The sequence below is a fragment of the Vanessa cardui genome, chromosome 17, assembly GCF_905220365.1.
Source record: "Vanessa cardui chromosome 17, ilVanCard2.1, whole genome shotgun sequence".
NCBI lineage: Eukaryota > Metazoa > Arthropoda > Insecta > Lepidoptera > Nymphalidae > Vanessa > Vanessa cardui.
Window position 1 is genome coordinate 2023777 of NC_061139.1, and position 25262 is coordinate 2049038.

General features: G+C 33.9%; 3 protein-coding genes and 1 non-coding gene across 4 annotated transcripts in view; 2 read left to right on the top strand and 2 right to left on the bottom strand.

Annotated features, from left to right (window-relative positions):
• Positions 1-730: 730 nt before the first annotated feature.
• On the top strand, positions 731-4574 carry LOC124537026 (mucin-6-like; the record flags this gene model as incomplete). The annotated part of the gene is made up of 5 exons (XM_047113734.1): positions 731-812; positions 1237-1512; positions 3240-3437; positions 3724-3930; positions 4408-4574. Coding segments are annotated over exons 1-5 (915 nt in total), but the record flags the coding sequence as incomplete, so codon positions are not given.
• Positions 4575-5313: 739 nt separating this feature from the next.
• Trnad-guc lies at positions 5314-5385 on the bottom strand. The gene has a single exon. It is a non-coding gene; the product is annotated as a tRNA-Asp (tRNA).
• Positions 5386-5704: 319 nt separating this feature from the next.
• Positions 5705-11914, top strand: LOC124536922 (N6-adenosine-methyltransferase non-catalytic subunit). Its single transcript, XM_047113589.1, has 6 exons — positions 5705-5871; positions 6021-6185; positions 6903-7103; positions 8330-8486; positions 10197-10506; positions 11418-11914. The coding sequence occupies exons 1-6, from the start codon at positions 5806-5808 to the stop codon at positions 11662-11664; spliced, it is 1146 nt and encodes a 381-aa protein (XP_046969545.1). The 5' UTR covers positions 5705-5805; the 3' UTR covers positions 11665-11914.
• A 6665-nt stretch (positions 11915-18579) lies between these two features.
• The window catches only part of LOC124536661 (phosphatidylinositol 3,4,5-trisphosphate 3-phosphatase and dual-specificity protein phosphatase PTEN), a 55837-nt gene continuing 49154 nt past the window's right edge, over positions 18580-25262 (bottom strand). The window contains exons 6-8 of the mRNA XM_047113212.1: positions 24475-24572; positions 23864-23984; positions 18580-20724 (exon numbers count right to left, since the gene is read on the bottom strand). Coding sequence (XP_046969168.1) covers positions 20660-20724; positions 23864-23984; positions 24475-24572 — 284 coding nt within the window. The 3' untranslated portion in view covers positions 18580-20659. The remainder of the gene's footprint in view (positions 20725-23863; positions 23985-24474; positions 24573-25262) is intronic.

Below are 25262 nucleotides of genomic sequence, written 5' to 3' on the forward strand. Positions count from 1 at the left end.
TTAACAATTAAGTGAAGCAACCACCGGTTCGGAAAGTAGATTCTACCGAGAAGAACCGGCAAGAAACTCAGTAGTTACTCTTTATTAAAATTTTTAAAATTTAAATTTTTAAAATTCCGCAGACATTTTTAACTTTGCCGTTGACAAGACAGACATTTTAACCTTTCATATTGGTAAAAAAAGCATATTATTCGATACAAGATTTTATAGATGATAAAAAAGCGTGTAGTTAATACCTGTTGACTCCCAAGCAGGATATATTAATTTAAATAATTGTATTAACTAACATGACTTTGTATTTTTTAAATGTTGAAATAGAGTAGGTAACTACCGATTTTGTTGGCGGTTCTTCTCGGTAGAATCTACTTTTCGAACCGGTGGTAGCTTCACTTAATTGTAAAATTACGATTCAAAAGTGCTTGTAAAAGCCTACTTGAAACTTTATTCAATATTTTGATTTACTCATATACAAATCTTTATTTCATAGTAAAATGACATGTTCTATATACCAAGACAGACTTACAGAAATCCTCAATATCAATAAAATACTCAGCTGTATATAATGCTTAGAATATTTCTTAAAAGTTGCCTTTATATACCATTTTGAAATAAAGGCAGATTACGGTACAGGCATTTCGCAGATTGACAGCGGGCATGGTTATGTCGCGAATAAGCCTCTCCACAACGCGAATGCGATTTTCCGATTCGTATGTGTCATTTTAGTAGGAACCGAGAATAAGTCAACATGTATACGAACACTTACATCTGTTTGAGTGTTATCCTTTATAATGTGATCATTGGAAATATAGCTGGTGAGTAAATATCTTTATTTAGTAATAAATATATTATTGGTTTGTAATTTTATCGCCCTGGATTTGCAAATGACTTCTGTGTGAATGACCATATGGTTTGAAAGAACGTTTCTTGTGAGATGGCGTCTGACAGAGAAGTATGGAAGGAGGAGACATGCTGTGCCGACTCCAAATAAAATTGAGATAAGGACAGAAGGATGATGATGATTTGTTCATGATTAACATTTAACTATTTGAAATAGGCTATTAACACCATCGTCATAATCAGTCGTCATTATTCCACTGTCGGATGTAGACCTCCTCCAAAAACATGAAATTAGCTTCACATCAAATTTAAATAAATACAATATTCCTATAAGACCCCATTTAGTTAATTTGAATATTATATTATACATTTCTACATTCACATTTTCATTTCAAACAGACAAAGCAGAAATGAAACAAAATACGGCAAGAAAATCAAAAATCAACATAACATTACAAAAAGCGGAACGAAATTACTCAGATAATATAACTTATGATTGCTCCCGAAATGAGGTTTTCAAACTCTGCGAATCTTGTAACGAGTCCTGCGAAAATGGGACGAGTGTGTGTACGGAACCCTGCGGCCGATGTTTCTGTGGTAAAAAATTGACTGAAGACAAATATAACCAATGTTTCAAATACGAGGAATGTTCTCGACTGAAAAGGAACGATTTACGTGCGTATTCATTTTTTTAAGTCATTTTAACAACTTTATAATGTAGAAAAAAATGGTAACCAATATTCGTTCAATTATAAATATTCAAAACTGCTTTCTTACGTTGGAAATCAATATTGGTGAAAATAAAATTTACGATAAATGTTCTCACATATAATATTGACGATAAAAGATGTTGTATTGATTCTTGAATGTCTTTTGTTCAATTATTATTAGCGACCGAACCCGGCTTCGCACGTGTGCAATAATATGACATCATAGTAGTAACTTCTAAAATTATCAATGTTTCTTTCCGAATTTGTCCATGCATTATATATTAAACCTCCTTCTCGAATCACTCTATCTATTAAAAAAAATAATCAAAATCCGTTGCGTAGTTTTATAGATTTAAGCATACACAGGGATATAGGGACAGAAAAATCGACTTTGTTTTATACTATGTAATAATATTTAATCCTTATATGTATCTAAGCTCTAAGCAATTGTACGGTAAGCATTTATAACGTTTTTTCAATTCTTATATATTATCTTCCGTCGTCCGAAATTGGAATAGAAAATAATACACTGTTGTAGATATTACAGAAGGGATATTAAGGATGTCTTTCCGGTCTCCCGCGAAACTTCGCGTTTTTTCAAAAGAAGTATTTTAGGTATATCGAACGAAAACAATGAAATGTTTTTCATTTAATTGTAAGCTGCAAGTGACATTTAGCGGCAAAATTATAAAACCTTATTTAAAAATGTTATGTCAAATAGTATACATTTTAGTTACAATTGGAGTTTGTTGAGAACAGTTGATTTGATAAAGTTTTTATTTATTTTTACTTATACAGCCGCAGTACTTTTGTTTAACCGGACAGTAACTCAATCAAGGATCCTCTTTAACCTTTAGGTACTGACGTGGGTGTCTCACAGACGGTGACAAAACATAATTATATGAGCTTTATTTCGGCGCCTTTAAAGTTACCCTTACCACGCCCTTCTCTGTAGCTTCGGGATCCAACGCAATGATTGATCAGTCGAGCCAGATTATATGTATTATCTATGAGTCGAGCGAAGTCACAATATTGTTGAAAACCCTCGACGTCAACCCAAAACATTCAACGACTCAGAATCTTTATGACTTGAACTATTTGACACGACGATGATTAACACAATTATTAAATCAAAAACTTGTAGATTTGCACAAAGTATAAAAGTCCAAATAAAGTTGAACTAAAACCCACCTATCGTGAAGAAATGAAAGCTTTCTTAAATAGTAGCTTTTTGATTAGTACCTAATAAATGTTAATCTCATACGAAAATGTTGTTGTTTTTTAATTTTCCTTAGTAAATCAATAATAAACGGATCATATTGCAATTAAATCATGTGAATTTTAGTGAATATTAAGAACCCATTTCGGTTTTTTAAATAACCGTCTGATAGACGACACGTCTACATTTATGATCTGACTAAACCACGTCAGTACTTAAAGGTTAATCCTTTTCAATCTATGGTTGGAGCTCTTCAAAATGAGACTATAAACGATTTTAGATGTGCAGCTAACGTGTTATAATCACTCTAACAAAAATTGGCTTACTCTATTATTTATTTGAAAAACAAAACCCAAAAGTAGTTTTCTGACAAAGACAATTTTGTGATATTCGAAGCTCACCTTCTATATCGTATTAAGCTTGCTTGTAAACTTCTTCATAACGAGATGACAAGAAATATTAAAATTTTGCAGTTGTAACCGAACTACCTCTGCCATACGAGTTATCCTGTGGCGTCCACCAGGTGTATAGCTCTTGCAGGAGATGTGATAAAACTTGCTCAGACCCGAACCCACCTTGTAACAGTAGCTGTATCGCCGGATGCTTCTGTGAGGAAGGCTATCTGAAAGCACCAGATGGACAATGCATATTGTTAAAGAATTGCCCCCAAGGTCTAATATTTTACTACAATATTATTTTTTTACTAACTCTATAACCATTATTATGTAAGCTCATAGCGCACGAATCAAGGTCATATGTAACTCTGCCAAAATTTGATGCTGTCTCAAATAATTGAAATAAATATGTCCTGTATAATAATATATATATGTATACATCCAGAATATTGGTTATCGATTTGTTTATTTTTATTAAGCGTCAAGTACTTAAGACTTATAGTCCGTAATTATTTATCAAATTTAACAATACTTTTTGGAAAAAATTGTAGTTATTTCGTAGCTGTTATAACGATTGGCAGCAACGAGCCATCTATAGACGAATGCCTGCCCGACGAAGTGTTCGTCTGGTGCGGCTGGTGTGAGGCAAGCTGTTCCGAGCCGTCCCCAATATGCCCAGAGACGACGTGCACACAGGGCTGTCTGTGCCGACCTCCGCTATTGCGTCACTACACTGGCCTGTGTGTTGAAGAAAAGGATTGTATTCCTCGTATGTATTTGTACACAAAACAGCTGAATATGATGACATGTAATTTGTACCGTTTTATGTTCAGCTACATTTATAAATTAACGCAATATGAAGTCGGGTCACTCGTGGGTAGTAATGAATACTTTTCCGGATTTCTTTAATAAATTCCAAAATCTGTGAACTCTATATATACTTTGTGAAGTAAAACCATGGATTGGTTTTCTTTCTTATTCCGTTTTACTAAAAAGAGCTAAAACATAAAATTGTTTCATTATTAAACGTGATCATTGTGCAGTCACGAATTTCCTTATTTTTTATTTTATTATTTATCGTTTAATTAATCTAGCAAATGGTTTATTAGTGGTTCGTTACATTATTTCCTAATATTTTACTAAAACTTTCGTGTATAGACTTTCTTTAATTGTTAAATTTGTCTCAACATACATTTCGTTTTAACTTCAGTTTAATATAAAATATCAATTGCTTTATTATTTACAGAAAAATGTCCCAACCCTAACGAGGAGTACACATGTCATTACGGTTGTGAGGCGAGCTGTACCGCGCATGCGTGCACGCGTCCGCGCCGTTGTCACCTCGGCTGTCATTGTAAGCGCGGCTTATTTAGAAATGAAAAAGGAAACTGCGTTCCAGCCAATGAATGCTCGAAACAAAACAATTTAACAATATTTTATTGAATAAAATTTATATTTTAATTTAATACAAATAGTAACGTTGTTTTATTAGATTGAGACACAAAACCCTGTAGGAAAAGTGGCTTATATCCTTTCATTGGACTTAACTTTACTCCCCGCCAAATTTCATTAAAAAAAATTGAGGGACTTGGTCGGGGAAATGTAACAGACAGACGTACAAAGTTACTTTTTCTTCTACAAATATTAAACTTCACCTATAGAACAAAAACCGACACCCAGCATTTTCCTTCCTCGATGAGTAAACTGAAAAAAGTAGCCATCTCCTTCTCCGGGACTCTAAGCTTTCTTTATACGAAAGGCTGTGTGAAGGCTCGTATTCGGATCCGCTAAGATAAGGCGATTGGTGACTGACTCCTGTGCGCCTCCTTTACAGACCAAACATCGATGTATTGTTACGAGCGCGGGTCGCCGTCACTCAGGACGCACGCCATATCAAGGCAAAGGTAGAATGTAATATTCTCATAAAAAATAAACAATTTATATTTTCCCACAAAAGTATTTTGAAATACTTTACGATTTCAGAAACAAATATATTTAGATAACAAACTAATAAGATATAGAAGCCCCGAGTTCTCACTTTTTATTTTAATAATTAATAAAATTAAGTATTTTCTTTATAATTAAACATTAAAAAATATAGTGTAAAATTTAAAAATAAATAAAATATGTAATTATAAATACAAAAAGGTAACTCCACGGCGGGGAATCGAACCCCGGTCTCCCGCGTGACAGGCGGGGATACTTACCACTATACTACCGAGGATTGTGATTAAGATATCAAAATTATCGATCTAATTCTAAATAACAAATGTATAGATTTGTAATGATAAAAAATAAACATTTTTATTCGATGAAGTTTACTATAAAAAGTGCTCGTATTATACATATATTTTTAGTGAATATATGATCAGTTAATATTTTTTATGTTATTAGTTAGACTTCATAAATGAAAGAAAAACTTTATGCTAGCCACTTTACTCTAATTTGATTATTTAATTGTTTAATTATTTAATGATAACTGTAACTATTTTTAACCATATTTGCTATAGATACTCTGTCTCACTGTCACATTTTTCCATCACTTTTCTGTCACGTCTTGTCAACCTACAAAAGCAAGGACGCTTTAATCACATAACAAAATAACTTTTGCTTCTATGTGTACGATCATAGTTGTAACGTAAATATGAGTGAAAAATTAAAAGAACTCCGCGAAAGATCTCAAAAACGAAAGAAATTACTGGCCCAAACGGTAAATTTGCCACATAGATATGATCTTTAGAATTAGAATGCCAACGCTGTTTTGAATGTTTTGTTAAAAAGTTTTACAACAATAACAACGCCATGAATAATGAGAAAACTATTTCGATTCATTTGTTTTATATGAAATCTATTTTACAGTTAGGTGTATCAAGTGTCAGTGAACTTCGTCAAGCCTTAGGAGCGTCTTTAGATGTTCTGCCCAAAAAGCAAGCTACTACGGAATTCAGTCCCGATGGAAACGAGAAGCCGGTGCCAAAAGAACCCGATAGTCTCGTTTATACAGATTCCTCTACGTTTTTGAAGGTTTGTTCCATTAAAATACAAAGACCATATTATAAAATATATACTCATTGTATTTATATATAACAAAAATGATGATTTAATGTTTATATTGTCCTTTTGAAATTTATTATCAGTTAAAATGTATACTGTAGTATATGACATTGAAAATGAATAAATCCACTTAAATTGGAAAACCTTTCTAGTATCATTATCTATATTTCAATAGTGAAATGTCTTATACACATAATTTAGACTAGATATACTTAATTCTAATAATATCCGTATGTATATATAACAAGGGACAGAATGGTCCTAGTTGTGTACAATAAATATATATTGACCAATAAAGTTAAATAATTAAATTTTATAAGTAAACATTTTAATAGCTCTATACCAACCAAGATGATTGCCTCTCTCTTTTTCTTTGTCTGAAGATAAATGTATATATATCCTTGAACACACATTTAATTTTCATTCTACAACAATGAATATTATTATATATTATGTCAGTGACACGGGCATTGTCCACTCGAACAATTTGTCTTACCTTAGTATTCCTTTATATAATCATTTTAATCTCAAAAGTATTTTGACATTAATTATTTTAAGTCTTGCATAAATCTTGCCTTACAATAATTCAAAATGTTAGAACCACATTTGGTCTTAAAACACTATCTATATTCATGTTATCAATTTGGTTGGATAACTAGATATGTTATAGAAATAATTACGTTCCAGGGCACGCAGTCATCAAACCCACACAATGATTATTGCCAGCACTTTGTCGACACAGGACAGAGACCACAGAACTTCATTCGTGATGTAGGCTTAGCGGATAGGTTTGAGGAGTACCCCAAACTCAGAGAATTAATTAAGTTGAAAGATGAGTTGATAGCAAGAACTGCGACGCCTCCTATGTACTTAAAATGTGACCTAAAGGTAAGCTTAAGCATAAATTAAACGTAAAATATTCTCCATTAATTCCACTTCTATTATGAAAATGAAAATGGTGGCACGGCAGGCTTGCTAGGTGAGGGCCTACTCACCAGTTTTTTTAATATAATATTAATTCTTAGATTGTTATGAGGTTACAGGTTTGGGGAATTTTATGTCCTATGGTTTATGGTATGGGAAATGGGTGATATTCTTATAGAGTGACTAAGGGCAAAGTACTTTTCACATCATATGTAACCTGTTTATTCTTCAGTCTTTGTAAAGTAAATAAAAAAATATTTAATTGTATAATAGTGCTTAACTAACTTGTATCGGGAACATTACAATATAAAAGAAATAAAAATTGTTTTGTTACTTGTTTCACATTCATATACAGGGATTAAAAGAGAGAGGAATACTTAATGTAAAATAAAAATAATAACTAAATGCTTTTAAACTATGAATTTATTGATATATCCAGGTCGTCAGCATCAATACAATAAAATATCTATATTATCTTTAATTTTTATATATTATGGCCCAGTGGTCAGAACACGTGCATCTTAACCGATGATTGCGGGTTCAAACCCAGGCAAGCACCGCTGTTTCACGTGCTTAATTTGTCTTTATAATTCATCTTGTGCTCAGCGGTAAAGGAAAATATCGTGAGGAAACCTGCATGTGACAGATTTCATAGAAATTCTGCCACATGTGCATTCCACCAACCCGCATTGGAACAGCGTGGTGGAATATGTTCCAAACCTTCTCCTCAAAGGGAGAGGAGGCCTTTAGTCCAGCAGTGGGAATTTACAGGCTGTTGTTGTTGTTGTTGTTTAAAACCTCTTGTTTGTTGAAACACCGGCTCCTGGTATAAACACATTTTGGCCGCAACTGTTGACATACCGGGAGCCGGTATGGCTAAGTGTGTTCTGTTATTCGCTCTGAAGTACCCTTTGTTGAAAGTTTATATATTAGCTATGATTGAGTATTTATATAGAAATGGTTGAAAGTGAATAAAGATTATTCAATTTACAATAAGATTCATAACTTGAATTGACTTGATTCGTACTAAATACGGAGAAAATCTAGTTACAATAAAAGTCTGTCTCAAAATTGGGATGTCTGTTGACCATACCGGCTCCCGGTATAACGGGTAACACAAGGCGGGCTAATGTCATTTAACATACGAAAGGATATCTTTTCTCAATAGCTAATATGTTCGTGTATTGCAGACCTTCGACCTGAAGTCGATGGGTAGCAAGTTCGACGTGGTGTTGGTGGAGCCGCCGCTGGGCGCGGGCTGGCGCTGGCGCGACGTGCTGGCGCTGGAGCTGCACCACATCGCTCAGCCGCGCTCCTTCGTGTTCCTGTGGTGCGGGAGCTCAGAGGGTAACCCCTTGCATACATATAAGTTGCTTTCATGAAGTGATAAAAGTAACAGTAATTCTAATATAGTTATATATAGTCTTGTAGTGGTGGTATTTCCGTTATTAAATTTTTATATTAGTTCAAAGCTTCTGTTTTCATAATTATATACTTTTTTTGTAGAATGTAAAATTTTGGGTAAGAATTTGATAATAGTATATTTACCGACAAATATAATCTATGTTGACGACCTCTGTGGTCGAGTGGTGTGTACACCGGTTTTCATGGGTACGCCACTCTGAGGTCCCGGGTTCGATTCCTGGCCGAGTCGACGTAGATTACCATTAGTTTTCTATGTTGTCTTGGGTCTGGGTGTTTGTGGTACCGTTGTTACTTCTGATTTCCATAACACAAGTGCTTCATCTACTTACATTGGGATCAGAGTAATGTATGTGATGTTGTCTCATATATCATATTTATTATATTTATGTTTGAGACCCAGTCTTTTAACGATAAACTAGTTAGTTTGGGGCCATTCATTTATTATTACGATTACGATTTATTTAGATTTTAGACAATTTAGGGGCGGGAGGGTTCGATCAACTCTTATGTTTTCTCATAAGCGGGTGGGAAGGATTCGATGGTTCTTACGTAAGATAAAAAATGCGCAAATGTAAAATTATTTAAAAAAAAAACCGGGAACTTGCGCTATTACCTTGATCGGATGCTTACCTGTAGAACCTTTGAAATTACAAATAGACATTTCAAAAAGTTGTTACTTTGAAACATAAACATAAAATAAAATGAACCAAACGTGTTCTTTATTTCCTTTAGATTCTTACGTAATAAATATTAAACAGGGGGAAGGGGTCGGACTATTCTTATTTTTTGCTTATGAAATAAGGAGGGGGTGTCAAAACAAGCGGAAATAGTCTTACGTAATAAATGAATGGACCCTTTTCTGTATATTCATTAACATTGTGCTAAAACTAAGCGTGTCTTTTATATACTTACGATGACGTCACCTAGCCAGCTAGCCCTGAATATAAATAAGTAAAGTAACAGCCTGTAAATTAACCACTGCTGGGCGAAGGCATTAATGTGTGGGTTTGGAACATATTCCACCACGCTGTTCCAATGCGGGTTAGTGCAATGCACATGTGGCAGAATTTCTATGAAATTAGACACATGCAGGTTTCCTCACGATGTTTGCCTTCACCGCTGAGCACGAGATGAATTATGAACACAAATTAAGCACATATATATAGTGGTGCTTGCCTGGGTTTAAACCCGAAATCGTCGATTAAGATGCACGCCTTCTAACCACTGGGCCATCTCAGCTCACAAATAATATCAATTGATCACCAAAATTTCTTGAGGTATTTGATGACTGGATGTAATAAACATATAACCCCAGGAACAGTTTTACAGATTTTAATGGCAAAAATTGTCATTTTTATGTTATGTTTGTGAGTTGTCCGATACAACTCCAGGCATATGCACACCTATTACAAGTATGAACATTAAACGCACTTGGATTACCCTATCTACCCTAAATTTTGGAATTTTGGAATAATTAAAATGTTTTTGTATGCATGAGGTAAGCGTATTTTACACAAGCAGTATATGCAGACAGACTGAATGTTTTCACAGCATAGTGCATATTTGGGTCATCTTAGTCTTAAGACCACTTTACTATCCATAATATTAACAATACATTATAATACATACCAGGTCTTGATATGGGAAGAGAGTGTCTGAAAAAGTGGGGATTCCGTCGCTGCGAAGACATCTGCTGGATCAAGACAAACATAAAGAATCCCGGCCACTCGAAGAATCTGGAACACAATGCGGTATTCCAGAGGACTAAGGAGCATTGTCTCATGGGGATCAAGGGAACTGTACGGAGATCAGTGGACGGTGACTTCATACACGCTAACGTCGACATTGATTTGATTATATCCGAGGATCCTGAATTTGGAAGTACGGAGAAACCGATCGAGATATTCCATATCATGGAACACTTCTGTTTGGGACGGAGAAGGTAATTTTTTACACATACACATAATAGTATTATTGATTAGTAGTCCCCCGAGGCTTTGCTCGCGTTTTAGGTGTTGGTTGTCATGTGTCAGACCAGAGTCGGATTTAAAGGTCTGAAGGCCCCCGGGACACAAACCAGTGGGGGCCCTAGACAAATAGAAGCGTGAACAACCTAATAATTATGTTATCATGAATTAATTAATTTTTCATTTCAATCACTAAGCTGTGATTTATTTGTATCGTGAACTTTTAAAATATTAAATAATAACATTATTATAATTTGACTATATCTCGGTATTTGTTAACTTGCTGAAAAATGTGGCCCCCACTAATGTGGAGGCCCCAGGGCAGTTGCCCCGGTTGCCCTCCCCTAAATACGGCCCTGTGTCAGACAAAGAAAGTAGCCAATGATTTTTCTTGGAGTTCAAATTTGCTTCATTTCATCAAATTCGGTTCAGTTGTTTGGTCGCGAAAGAGGGACAGAGAGACTGAGTTACTTTCACATTTATAATATTGATTTATTTGTGTTAATGTTTCTTTATCTTTGTCAAACTGCGGTCATCCGCAACAAACTAACTTTCTTGTCTATGATTCCTATCCTTAGACTTTCTCTCATTTTTGCGAAGATTCAATGGTTACAGTCTCTGTACGTAGTTTTTAAAACTCTATAGAATAATGTAATGTTAATATAAAAAAGTTTTGCTATCTTTTTTGCCATATCCTAGACACATTATTTACGTTAATCAATTTTATATTAAATATAGATCAATAAAAAATTACTACTCATTTGTAATATTGGGCCTACAATGTTCATATGAATTAATTTTTATTATAATTATCAATGGATATGTAAATAATATAACTTTTTTCTGATGCTTTTACTTATGTGTAAACGAATAAAATTATTTTCAGAGTACATCTCTTCGGTCGCGATTCAACGATTCGTCCGGGCTGGGTGACCATTGGGCACGAACTCACCAACTCGAACTTCAACGCCGAACTGTACGCCTCATACTTCAACGAGGGCCGAGAGACGACCGGCTGCACGGAGAGAATAGAGGCCTTGAGACCCAAAAGCCCGCCGAACACTAGCAAAGGTTCGAGGCCCAGAGGCAGAGGTGGGTTCAGAGGCAGAGGCCGGGGAAGAGGTGCGATATAGCGGTGTCATACGTTCCTTATTAATCGCTTGCTCGTAGACTTTGATTGTGGTATGTTAGGTTTAAGCAGTGAAATGACAATCTGGTCGCAATGTCTGCGAAGCGAAGACCGGTGTCTCCTCAGGTGCCCAGGTATTGTGACCGTTTTGTAATATCTTTTATTTTTATATAAATAATATCTATGAATGTTTGCCGAGTTTTATATAAGAATTGTAAATTGTCCCAGTATAATACGACACAACTTAGATGTAGCATCGTCAAATTTAATAAAACCGATTGCAGTCGATTTATACAACCAATAGAAATAGCTCCCTATCGCGCCATTCGACGCTATGCGTCGCTATAGATTCTTGCGTCAGTTCAACCCGAGAAAGCAAGTGCATGTAAATCGATGTGTCAAATTGACGAACATATTAGGCCATATGACATTACAAGCTATTAGGTTTGTTTAAACATCATATTCACATGATAAATAAATATTGATAATTTTGGATAGCGTACTTAATTCGGCTGAGATCGTATTTACGAATTTTGCCGATGCTACAGCTAAGTTGTGTCGTAGTGTACTTTTGTTCATGTTAAAATATTTGTGAATTGTTACTTTTTAATAGACATGCAATTAAAGTATATTGTAAAGAATATATTATCAACTGTGGAGTAAAATTTTTACAAGTATGAAATATTAAAATCCAATTGAATTATCTGCGGTTAAAATGCTGACTCGCTGCGGACCGTTACATTGTATACCGACTCTAAATATCTGTATAATTGAGTATTTTTAAATAATAAAATATATATATTTTACGTGGTTCTTTATTTACAAATTTGTAAAAAGTATTCTCTCCATGATTTTTAATTTATTCATGGGAAATTATAGCAAAAAAAAAAATACCAATGTCAAATGCAATTTTGTGGTGGACATACCTTGGTTTGACACCTTTAGCAAACCACCACGGGAGCGAATTATTTAATAAAAATTAATTAATATATAATTTAATAATTATGAGGTCTACTATAAATAAATGCAATCATTTTTTAATTTAAAACACCAAACTTGACTTGCTTCCATTAGTTAAATGAGGACAAGAATAACGTCAGATAATATTCTGCCACGTACGTATCATAAGCCCACATCGAAACAGTGTAGTTAAATAAGTTTCAAAGCTTAAAATCAGAGTCCAATTGTTTTCTACCCTAATATCCTTTCCTGTCTAGTGGTATGAGGAAGTAGAAGTCCTGGGTTTAAACGCCAGGTAAGTTATTGCGATATTTCATCAATTTTTTTTAATAACAATTCGGAGTCTGGATGTTGAAAGTCACAAGCCTTGGTAAGCACATAAAGTCATGCACCTTAACCTGCCGTCCTATCGGATTAATACAATAAAGGAATAGAGTGCATCTATGTTTGCTAACACACTCGTGCATTAATATGTTCTGAGAAGCTTGTTCGTCTCTTAAAGTAGGCAATTGTAGTACCAAATCTATCCGAACATCATCATTATCCTTTTCTTTGTATTAATATTATTAATTAAAATTACAAAAAGTTATATTATAAATTTTTATTTGCAGGAGGAATGGTGTAAAATGAAACACAATAGTATATACATCAATATATTTTATTTTACATAGGTTGTCTTTAAATCAACTCGACTATTCTGAAGTTCATCAAAATATAAAAAAGACAAAACAAAAATATGTCATATGAGATCTTTTACTTACTAAGATAAGAAAAAATTTACATATTTTATTTAATTATTGTGGAACTAAGAATTTCTTACGATTCATAAAAAAACGTTAATATAGTTTCTGCTGAGGGAACTTTATCGATTCGTCAATGTGATACAAGCAACAAAAACCATCGTTTTAATTTAAAAAAATCTAATTTACGTTTGTATAGCCAACTTTATTACTGTCAAAAATTACAATCATAGACAATCCACAGATAAGAAAGTACCTACTCTAGCCGAAGCTCTGTTAGACAAGAGATGCAATGGAATCCATAAAGTCCCCTCGCATGGTATTCTGAATCCAATTGACACAACTCTCCACTGATCCTATCGTAACGCCGCACAATGTCAAATCTTATATTACATAATTCATTTTGTTATCATTATACAAGGCATATTTTTCACTCAGCGTCGCGATCGCAGTGTCATGCACACGCATCGATCAATAGTAGAAAATATAATTTGAATAAAAATCACTCATTTCGATATCGTACTAACGAGCTCTATTTTGTTTGAATTTCTCAATATATTAGGCATAGGATCGTGTTCACACACTGCGACTGCGGCGTGCTGCGACCTTTAAGTATAATCGTCATAAGATCACATTTTTTTATAAGGCAAACAACAATCTTTAAAGCTAAACCTTTTATGAAGAGGGATAGGATATTAGCGAGTAACCGATAACGAAAATTTTCGTGCAAAATAATAGTCAACACTAATCTGGAATGGGACGTTTAATACTAAACGTTGCGTTAAAAAAATTCCGTTAAGAAATCATTCAGATGAAGTCACTTAATTTAAAATCTGTCCGATACGGAACCAACTAATAAATACTAAATTTGTACTTGATGATATAAACGCGTATAGAAATCCGGACGCAAGTATTTTATTCCGCTAACAAACAACGCATCGTTTAAGCGTAAATTTAAAACGTAAAGATGCGCTGGTACCTTTTGAAAGTCAAAGCAATACAATAAAGAATTAAATTACTAACTAATTAATGAGAAACATGTTATAAAATCATGACACTTAATTAAAAAAAAAAAGTTAAACAATTTCATTTCAACTTGGAAGCATTCGTGTGACTGAGACAGCCTTAGCCCAAAATTCCTTATTTCATTAAACCTATACGAAAAATTCGGGGTTACGTATTAACTAAACAAACAGAGCACTTACAAAACGCTTAAAACAGATTCCCGAAAGACCACGAATATGACGTCATAGTAAAATAAACTGTCTCAAATTTCAAAATTCGAATAAAGAATTTTAAATTTACAGCGCACTCTATTGTTTAAAAACCGAACCCCGACAATAATGTTAATCGTTAATTTTGTAAAACCTACTATTATTTAGATGATTCTATGACGTTCTTAAACTAACTTAGAACCTAGCCTATCTAACTTTTCTCTTATCGTACCATCAGCTTCACACATGTACTAACCTTCCATTGAATTTTATTACTCATGGCAGCATGAGCATTTTTGTTATCTGTGACTCATGCCTTGATACTTATTAAAGATTTTTTTTTATAGTAGTAAATGCCAATTTTCTTAATTCCGATTAGAATATAAAAGAAAATCGTTTCCAATTTAGAATAAATCTTTAAATGTGAAACGAATCTCAAATTCCAACACTAATTTTTTTTAAATGTTTTTAGATAAATTTGATGATTTTAATATGTTTAAAATACAGTTAAATTTTGTTTTCTTTTGATTTTAATTTAATTTAAAATCGACCACATGGTTCTTTCCTAAAACATAGATGTTATAAGATAAATTAATATTATTTCGTAATAAGCAATAAAAGTACCAAGGGTATCCATTCACTAGCCGTCATGAACCTTTTCACTGAAAAAAGGTTTATTAATAATGAATCGTAGTTTATCGGATCTTCAATTCTTCTGCCTTATTTTATTTCCAATCAGTACTGAACACATTATTAGTCTTATCTTAACGTACCTAAAACGTCATAGAAACCAGCTAGAAATGATTTTAAAAGCCAAACTATGGGCCCGCCATTTTGAAACATAACCTCGAATTTGTAACTGGTATGTCACATTTAACTTATAGTACAGAAAAAAAAACAGATCTGAGTAACACTAATGTATTAATAACAATATTTACAAAATCGTATTTATTTTCTCCGACTGTTTCTATATATTTTTCACAATCATTGATTTAATACTATGACATTCTTATTTTTAAATTTATTAAAAAAAAATTAAGTCCTGTTAACTTTAGGGTGGTATTTATTCTTTAGTAAAACTATTTTGGTGGGTCTATTAAAGATAAATTATAATTCTATCCAAATTTAAAGGGACAATTTTATTGCAAAATCGATGGAATCGATTTCGATCCTGTGATGTTTACAGTTACTGTAGTTAGTTATACAGTTCATTAAAAAGTACATATAATAGAAATCATCTAAAATTGCTATTGCATCCATACAGATGTGTACTATTTTAAATGCATTTTAAAATTCCAATTTTGTAATTGAGAATATTTGCCCTGCCATCGGTTGCTAAGATCGATTTTTATCAGAAAATAAAATGCGATTGCTCAATTTAAAAAAACCTAAAACCGACCGTTTTTTCAAACATTATTATAAAACATTGAAAATGAAATGAACATAACACAGTAGAATTTTACTTACTTTTCAACCTTTTTAATAAAATTAAATTTAAAAAAAACATACATAATACTAGGAGCTAGGGGTCTTTTACAGAATTTTCTAGTACATTTTTATTATAAAATAAATATCAATGTCGATTGAGTTATCAAAAACTCGTAATTCAGGCGATACCATGAAGCAAAACAGTTCATTGCCAAATCCTTTTTAAAAAAACAAAAACCACATGCATTATTGTTTTGTTATCATTTTAACTAATTATCTACGGTGGCAAGTTAAGATTTAGAATAAATATAATTTACATTGCATATCTCAAAAAATCATTGTTTTTATTTAAGTAAAACCTCTTTGGGCACGGGCTTTTTAAGCAATTTCATTTCTGGTCCTTGTAATGCAAACGCTCCTTCAACTTAGTATTGTAATTTGTTTTCATTTAATTTATACAGAGATCTGACTGGTTGTTTATTTTTTAAAGTAAAATTCAGAAACAGACTCTGAGTTTTAGGTAAAGTATACAACCTGGCAACATTAATGATTACTGCGTCAATTATTAAAGACCGTTTGTCTAATACGTATCAGTAATTAATGATACTCATCAATGGGCAATCAATGGAATAATAGCTGATGTATGTAAAATTATTTTGATAACAGATTAAATTGATCATGCCGATTCATTTTGTTTGGATAAAAATAAAAATTTTGCTAAATTAACTATTTTCAATATCTGATCTTAACAGGCCACTAATTATGTTATAACGGGCAAAAATTTATTAAAAATAATACGACGAATATGAAATTATTTTAGAAACATCTTGAATAAAATTTTATTGCGGCATATTGTTAATTAGAGTTGTTAAATACCGAATTTCTGGGCATGAAATTTACATAATTAAATTTAAAAAACCGCTTTATTTTTAATAATAGGTGATATTTGTTATTGGTTCATTATAAAATAAAAATAATCAACGGTGTATTAACTGACAGCTTCAAAGATATTTTTTTCTATATACTTGACATTACTTTGTATTTGAATTTCGAATCTATTGAAGATATATCATATTTTCTTGAGAATTCGTACAAAATTTATAAAACTTAAATTTTAACCATAGTAAAATAAAAAAATATACTATTATTAATTTTCGATTATTCTGTTTAAATCTTATACAACTTCATATGAAATTGAATTATATATTAATGTTTGTGTAAAATTTTAATTATAAATTAGGCAAATCTTTTAAATGGATATTATATTGAAAGACTAAGTACTATTGGATCTTTGGATAGAATTCATTTAATTTCATAAAGCTGAAAGGGGGAAATAGAAAAAAGGCGCTAACAGTTTTGGTAATTTTACTTATTTATCTGTGCACTTGGGAATTTTCTGCAATAATAATATACACACTATATTTCAAATAAAGAATTAATTTCTAGTTTTATTGTTTTCATATTTCGAATTCGATTTTCATTAAATGGATAGAGTTTGTTATAAATAAAAGTGATCTAAAGTATTTTATATATAACATTGTTATGTATGACCAAAAAAATCCCAAGTTACACAGTGACGTAGCCTAAAAAGATGGCAGTTGCTGAGATCTTCGAATCTATACAATATTACTGTCCTACTCGGAACTAAGTCGAACTAATTTGGACCTTAAGTTCAATGCATTAATAACAAATAAACCAGCATGTTTGATTGAGTGTAAAACTGTATAACAAGACTTCGACATATCGTTACTTTAGTTGAAATTAGTGCATCGACAGGTCTATGGTGGGATATTCTGCCTCGCCGAACGGCATTGTATTTCACTATAAAATAGTTATAAAAAAAAAACTAATGAAATTATGCAATACAAAAAAATCTATAGAGATTAGAGATATTTCCTAAGAAATTCGAAAAAACCCTAAAGATTTCATTTTCTTTGTTAGTTATTGTATGAAGTATTTTGTACTGTATTTGAAGCTTATATTATAACTCGCCAGTGTAAGTTGACACTTGTAAAAGATTATAAAAGATTTTTTGTTTTTTTTTTTTTTTAAACGTGAAGGATGCAATAACGAAGGAGCACCACAGATAATTGGTTCCATATTTCCTTTAACACAGACTGAAAGATCAAAAACTGTTATTACTATAAAGTTTTGTCATAAACGTAGGCCATAACTTCATTACCTTCTATTGAATTTTATGAAAAATTTAACTCGACATGCTAACATTTCATTCGCTTGTATAATTTTCAATTATATTTCACATAAAAATTATAATAACGCTGTTTAAAGTCTGAATACCTACAGTAAGTACGACATCGATCGTCGTAGCGACACTGGCCTTTATCAACTATAAATAGTAATAAATAACGGAACAATGTTTTTAAATTAATATTCGATATTTAAATTTCAAATTGCGAAAAATAAATAACAGTAAGATAAGATTAAAACAAAAAACAGTTACTTTTTCCAAGGGATCGATTGATTCGAAACTGAATTTAAAAAAAACTTTGTCCCCCATAGAATCTATGTTAGAAAAATTGCAATGGCTACCTAAATAAAAAAAAAAGAAAAACGTAATCAATTTAATAATAAATCAATGTACTCAATCAGTCATAAGAATTAGTTTTGATTACAGTAAGAGCATTGTGACCACGCTTTACTCTTGGGTACGACAGAAGGGAAACGGCCACGCTGTAGTGCGCATGCGCCGCGAACTCGCGCGCCAATCAAATCGTTCGGCACTCGACACTATCACATCGATCGTTCCAGAACGTTCCAGACTCCGGACGCCGGCACAGCCCGTACAATTACTTATAAACACATCGTAAACACACATAGAACACTAATCGTTTAGCAATGTCACTACGGTAAAGGCTCCGAACGAAATTAGTCTTTACGGCACCGAGATAGGAGTTCGAGCCTTTGCCGTACGGCGGAGGGTAAGCGGTAATGTATAGGTGCTGAGGTCACTGATCCCACGTGCCACCCTCACAAGTACGTGGATTCACCTGAAAAATGTAAGAAACCCATATAAGCTATTGGAACGATAACATATGCCACATTATTGTTAATCGATTCTGAACTTTCTGACCCATCGAGAGATGAATGATTTTATTAAAATAGTGAAACAATCGAATCACAATATTATCGTAGATGCAAAAAGTTCAAAAATCATTAACGAGTTAATTTCAATTTCCAAACGCCTCTGATATAGCGCAAAACATAGAAGCAAAAAAAAAGGTAAATTAAAAAAAGGCGTTTAAAAATCGTGTGGCATGTGTGATGCGTTCAGGGTTGTGCGAAGCGAGTGAGGAATGAATGATGGTTACGGTGTACGAAAACATTGCACATATTTGTGACACCCAAATCAAACGAAACTTATTTAAATTTAGAACAAAGCCGCGTTTGTACATTTTTTTTTATTTATAGTGTTGCCATAATCCAAAGTCCGTCTGAGCGGATGTCACGAATAATGTTAAAAATAAAAAAAAAAACCTTTACACAAAACACATTCCACAGGGACATTAGCGTGACCTGTTTACAAAAATACATATATACAAACACAAAATCGGTCACCAAACTTGGACAGAACATTTGATCCAACGTTATTATAGTACAAAATTATATCCAATAAGTTGGTGTAATATTCGGTCCAAGCTTAAGCATGCACATTATTATAAGCGAAATTCAACACCTATAGATGAGGCGTCAAAGATATCTTGGAAACATTAATATTAGGCCCGTTATTCACCAAACCGAATATAGACGATAGAAAGAATGTTTTATATAAACTAACCGTTATCGCATCATATAGTTATTACTTATTCCCACAGGTCTGCTTAGGTTCAGTGGAGATGTCGATTTTCTCCTTCCCGCCCATCGGTGTATAACAGGCCTTATACGTTTGGAATATTATTTTAAACGAAGAATTAATCAAAACAAATGGGTCGAGTGATTACGAACAGGATTAAGCAGTGACGGAAAACAATCGAAACGTAACGTATCTCATAAGCGGTCTTGGAAATGGCGATTTTTGGTCAATATTAATTTTCAATCATTGGAAATTTTATTGTTTTATTTGCCCAAAAACGCCATTTCCAAGATAGTTTTAAATAGCACGATTATATTTTTAGTTCATAGGGGCAAGCCGGGGTGTAGTATTGTTACGTGCTTTGAACGAGTTTATTCACAAAAAAATAAATACTCTATAGACTTTCCTATATGATCATCAGCGTTTGACGTACGGTACAGTGGACAAAACAAATACAATATGTGAAATAAAAGCGAAATTATTCTAAAATATCAAACACTATATGATCAAAAGAAAGGCTCATTCAGGCCACTTCAATTAACAATTACCTTTAAATAATAAATTGTTTAATTTCTGCTATTTATATCAAAGACTGTTCTATCGTTATTCATTGAGATGGATCAACGAGTATAAAGATGAAATTAATAGAAGCCGACATGTTACGTGCCTCATGTTAATAATGAGAAAACAATTGAATCACTTTCAAATCTCGTGATCCATCTCAATGGATCTCATTGGACTTTAATTTTGAGGAAAAAAATAATGTTACCACACCAAAAAAGTAATAAATATAGCATGAGCGATAAGAGCGTGAATGAGCGCGTCTCGAGCACAAGGAGCGTATATTTACGTGTGCGCGGTGTTGTCGGGCGACAGCGGGCGGTAGCGCCCCACTCGCTCGCACCCCGCCCCTGCGGGCACACAGCCTCGGTCAGGCCCGGCTCTGCGGGGCCCCCGGGGCCTCGAGGAGAGGGGGCCCACCAAAGTTAACATATAGTCTAAAAGTAGCTTATACAAAGTGTAAATAATTGCAATCGTTTAGGGGCCTCCACTCCTTTTTGGCCCCGGGGCCTCCGGAACTTTAAATCCGTTCCTGACTACAGTACTACACGATACTGACTCATGAACATCCTAACCATTAATTCTGAACTGTATCAGACTACTGTGTTACCATACATCGATCTAAACGCAGCCATCTTGTCTGATGACACTGACACAACACAGTGTTGCCACATCGAAAAACATTTGTAAACGTACAAAGGTTTTAATTAAAAATTAGCGATTTACGTATTACATAAAATATTGAAGAAAATATTTTCGAATAAAAACGTATACCAACACCACGAATCGTTGATATCGAATAATTCTATGTGTGTCTAATTGCCAAATATTTCTTGAAGTCACCATGCTAACTACATCATTAAGAAGTTACTTTTAATATCCCAGGCTGTATCACCTACTTGCTTCTATTAATAATAGAGAAATAAACTAAACGTCTCATTCAAGACATTCGAACTAAACAATCTTTAAACGACCTATTGACAAATTTCTCATACACGTGACCAATATTTTTATTTTTATAAAAAATAAATTTGTATTGAAAATTCGTTATCGGTTTGAGATCAAAATTTAAAAAAAATATCTTTACTCGCCTCCAATGTTAACGGTAAGAAAAAAAAAAAAGAATTCTACACCTGTGTTGCCACACGTATCGATATATACAAAAAACTATTTTCACTTTCAGTTTTATCCCATCGAATATGTCTTAAAAAAATAATAATATAACAATCATAGACAAAAATATAAAACACACAACTACAAACTTCGTAGATTTACGAATCATTCAACATAAAACCCGATTAAGAATACGTGTGACACATAACTTTAAAGCCCGCATAAAATATACATTCTATTCGAGCGTTCCTTTTCGATAAACATTTTAACGAACGTACTTTGTTTAACTAACAACACCGGGTTGTTTCATATTAAATAAATTACTATAATATTTGACCAACGTAAGACTGATTTCTGATAACATAGTACATATACAACATATTCCATATATGTCATGCAATTGAAACTAAAGTATATATGATATCTGTTAAAATAAATATTAGTGTAACACATATTTTTTTTTAAGAATATATTTATAATTTAAATAAAGAACACAAAATATTATACTCCGATCTTAAATATAGATGTATAGTTATCATAGAGGTGTCAGGTATTATACATGGTGTTGTTAATTAAACAGAGTAGAACAATTAGTTATAATTGCATTGTTTAGTCTAAATCATTTCACTCGCACGCCACAATCACTGTCTAGATCTCAGAGAGTGGTGTATGAATGGTATGTATGGTCAATTTCCTTACAAGTTGTTCAAAATTATTATTTACTTCGACATAAAATTAACAATTTCTATTGAAACATACCGCTTAATTGAAATTCGAAAACTTTGGAGACGGAGGTCATTTTCAATGTTTTATCTAAAAAAAAAAAAAAAATAGCTATTATCTTGTTATAATATTTTTTTTTTCATATCAAGCAAACTCTGTTATCGGGCACTCACTCAAGAAAAGTTCCAGAAAGTTCCAGAAGTAACAACGGAATAGAAACATGTCCAACATAGCGTGGAAGAGATCAAATCAATAAACGCTGTCGCTGTGATCCATTACAACAGACTACAAAACAATCTAACATCGATTCATTTACATTTAAGCCAACTTCCGTTCCTAATTCAAAATTTCTAGTCTTACCGTTCGACATTTGAATGTAAAGCTAAATATTAATTTGGGAATCATTCAATCGTTCAGACACCTCGTCATTCGTCAATGTACAAATATATTTATCAAAAATGTTCAACTTTCGAGCGCGATTGTCTATATCCAGTAATACTATTCACTATGGCTTAAGTTATCGCCCAAAATATTATTTAGCCCGTAATTAAGTCACCAACAAACTTAATATTAAAACTTATATCATCTATATTATAAAACATAGTTCTATATGTTAATGTATATGACGGAGCTACTGACAGTCATCTCTGTGTTTCTTTTTGCGATTCTCCCCAAACTTCCCGCTGAATTCCCTCCACGAAGCCCTCATGTCTCCCAGGGAGAGTCTGGGCTTGCAGAGCGCATCCCTAAACTTCCTATCTTTCCTATCCAAATCGTTTTTACTCGAACCGGTATCGACTCGATATTCCGGTAGTTTCTCTTTACTGGCCGTATATTCGGGATCATCGGGGTATAAATTCTGGTTGATGGGATAGTCAGGTTTGGTCGGGTAAACGGTATTCAAGCTCTGTTTCTCAAGGTAGATGTTAGTGTTCAAGGAATATTCCATTTTATTCGTAAACACGGTATTAACTGGATAGTTACGTTTTTTAACGTACAAGTCCGATTCGATCGTGTACTCGGGATTGCCCGGGAACCGTTCCGTTTTGACGGGATACTCGGGTCTGTGGGTATAGAGACTCTCCTCTATATGGTGTTTGTTTCCATTGCTAACCGTATCGTTACACGTATGGCTTGTATTAAGATTTCTGTTAACTGAATACTCCGCCTGAGGATCCTGACTAACATATTTCGTCCTGTCTGAGTTTGCAAGATATAAGTTGTCGTAGTTCGGGATTTGAGAGTTTCCTCTGTGGACCTCATTGTTCGTGTTGATATTTTTGGGATACGATTCAGTGTTAACGGGGCACTGTACGTTATCATACATACCATTGATATCACCGAAACCCTGATCTCTAACACTATCCCTTGCGTCACACATGGTCACCGGGGCCCGTCTGTCCGCAGACAGCGGGTACCTTACATCCGAACACATAGACTTTTCACATAACAAGTCGCCAGTGGGCACACCGATCGACTTATCCTTACTTCTATCGGGAAACGATTTCAAATCAAAGGACGTGTCCATACACGGGGTCCTGTGATCGCAGTAGGGTGGGGGAGTGGGGGGGCTGCGGGTCGTATCGTCGCAGTAGGGCGGGGGGGTGCGGGGCGGGTTGTGTGCGGGGGGGTTGCGGGTGCGGGGCGGCTCACCGGAGTCCCAGTGCTCGTCGGCGTCGGAGCACGACGACGCCGTGGAGGGCGTGGAGGGAGCCCGGATCGACTGCGTACTGAACGTCGACGACTCAGGCTGCTTCTGGATTATCAGTTCCACCTGGAATACATCATGCGATTAGACCGATTTACTTGCTTGTGGCTCCTTGGACATGTCTATTAAGAAAGACACCCACTCGTCATATTGTTGCATTTTTGTTTAAAGATGTTGCAGTGTAACCTAAACACCCAATCGTCATATATGGTATCGCCAAATAGCGACACCATTGTTGCATTTTTGTTTAAAGATGTTGCGGTGTAACCTCCGGCAAAGGAGACATAACATAATATAGTTTTTTTTATGGTATAAGTTAGCGGACGAGCATATGGGCCACCTGATGGTAAGTCGTCACCATCACCCATAGACAATGACGCTGTAAGAAATATTAACTATTCTTAACTTCGTCAATGTGCCACCAACCTTGGGAACTAAGAGCTATGTCCCTTGTGCCTGTAGTTACTGGCTCACTCACCCTTCAGACCGGAACACAACAGTACTGAGTACTGTTATTTGGCGAAAGGCTAGTTACTTAATTAAATTAAACATTTACCTTGAAATCGGGACTGTATAGTTTATGTTGCTTGTCTTTGTGCGCGTCGTCCAACTGCCACTTGTCTAGCGTCAGCTTGAACGTTTCTAAGTTTGGACCTGTGGAGAACAGTCATAATATTAACAACATTAAATATTTTATTTTATGTTAATAAATAGAAATGTTTTTTTTTAAATGGTATATATGTTTCCTATTCAAAAACAAAATACCTTTTTTCAAGTACAAGTACAAATACTTTTATGTATTATTGGATTAACCTGTTAGATTTCAATAATAACTCTTTGCAAACATCCTTTTCCATACTGTATTTAGGGAGTAAGCCGTGTCATTGTTATTGCAGTGCTTGTAAAAGCCCACTTGAATAAAGTTGATTTTGATTTTTGATTGATTTCATTCAGACAATTACCATTATACCTCATTAAATCCGACATCAAAGTCGCCAACTTTAGGTTAATGTTATATTTGTTACGGTATAAGTAAGCTAATATCGCCGTACGTATCGCCTTAAGTTGTAAGTAACAGCCCGTAAATTTCCCACTGCTGAGAAAGGCCTCCTCTTCCGTTAAGGAGAGGGTTTGGAACATATTCCACCGCGCTGTTCCAATGCGGGTTGGTGGAATGCACATGTGGCAGAATTTCGATGAAATTAGACACATGCAGGTTTCCTCACGATGTTTTCCTTCACCGCCGAGCACGAGATGAATTATAAACACAAATTAAGCACATATATATAGTGGTGCTTGTCTGGATTTGAACTCACGATCATCGGTTATGATGCACGCGTTCTA

Bases quoted from the DNA above. Each gene is read 5' to 3' on its own strand.
- LOC124536922 (XM_047113589.1), top strand. From the start codon at position 5,806: ATGAGTGAAAAATTAAAAGAACTCCGCGAAAGATCTCAAAAACGAAAG. The intron at 5,872-6,020 runs GTAAATTTGCCA...TCTATTTTACAG, and splicing joins AGAAATTACTGGCCCAAACG to TTAGGTGTATCAAGTGTCAG. The intron at 8,487-10,196 runs GTAACCCCTTGC...AATACATACCAG, and splicing joins GTGGTGCGGGAGCTCAGAGG to GTCTTGATATGGGAAGAGAG.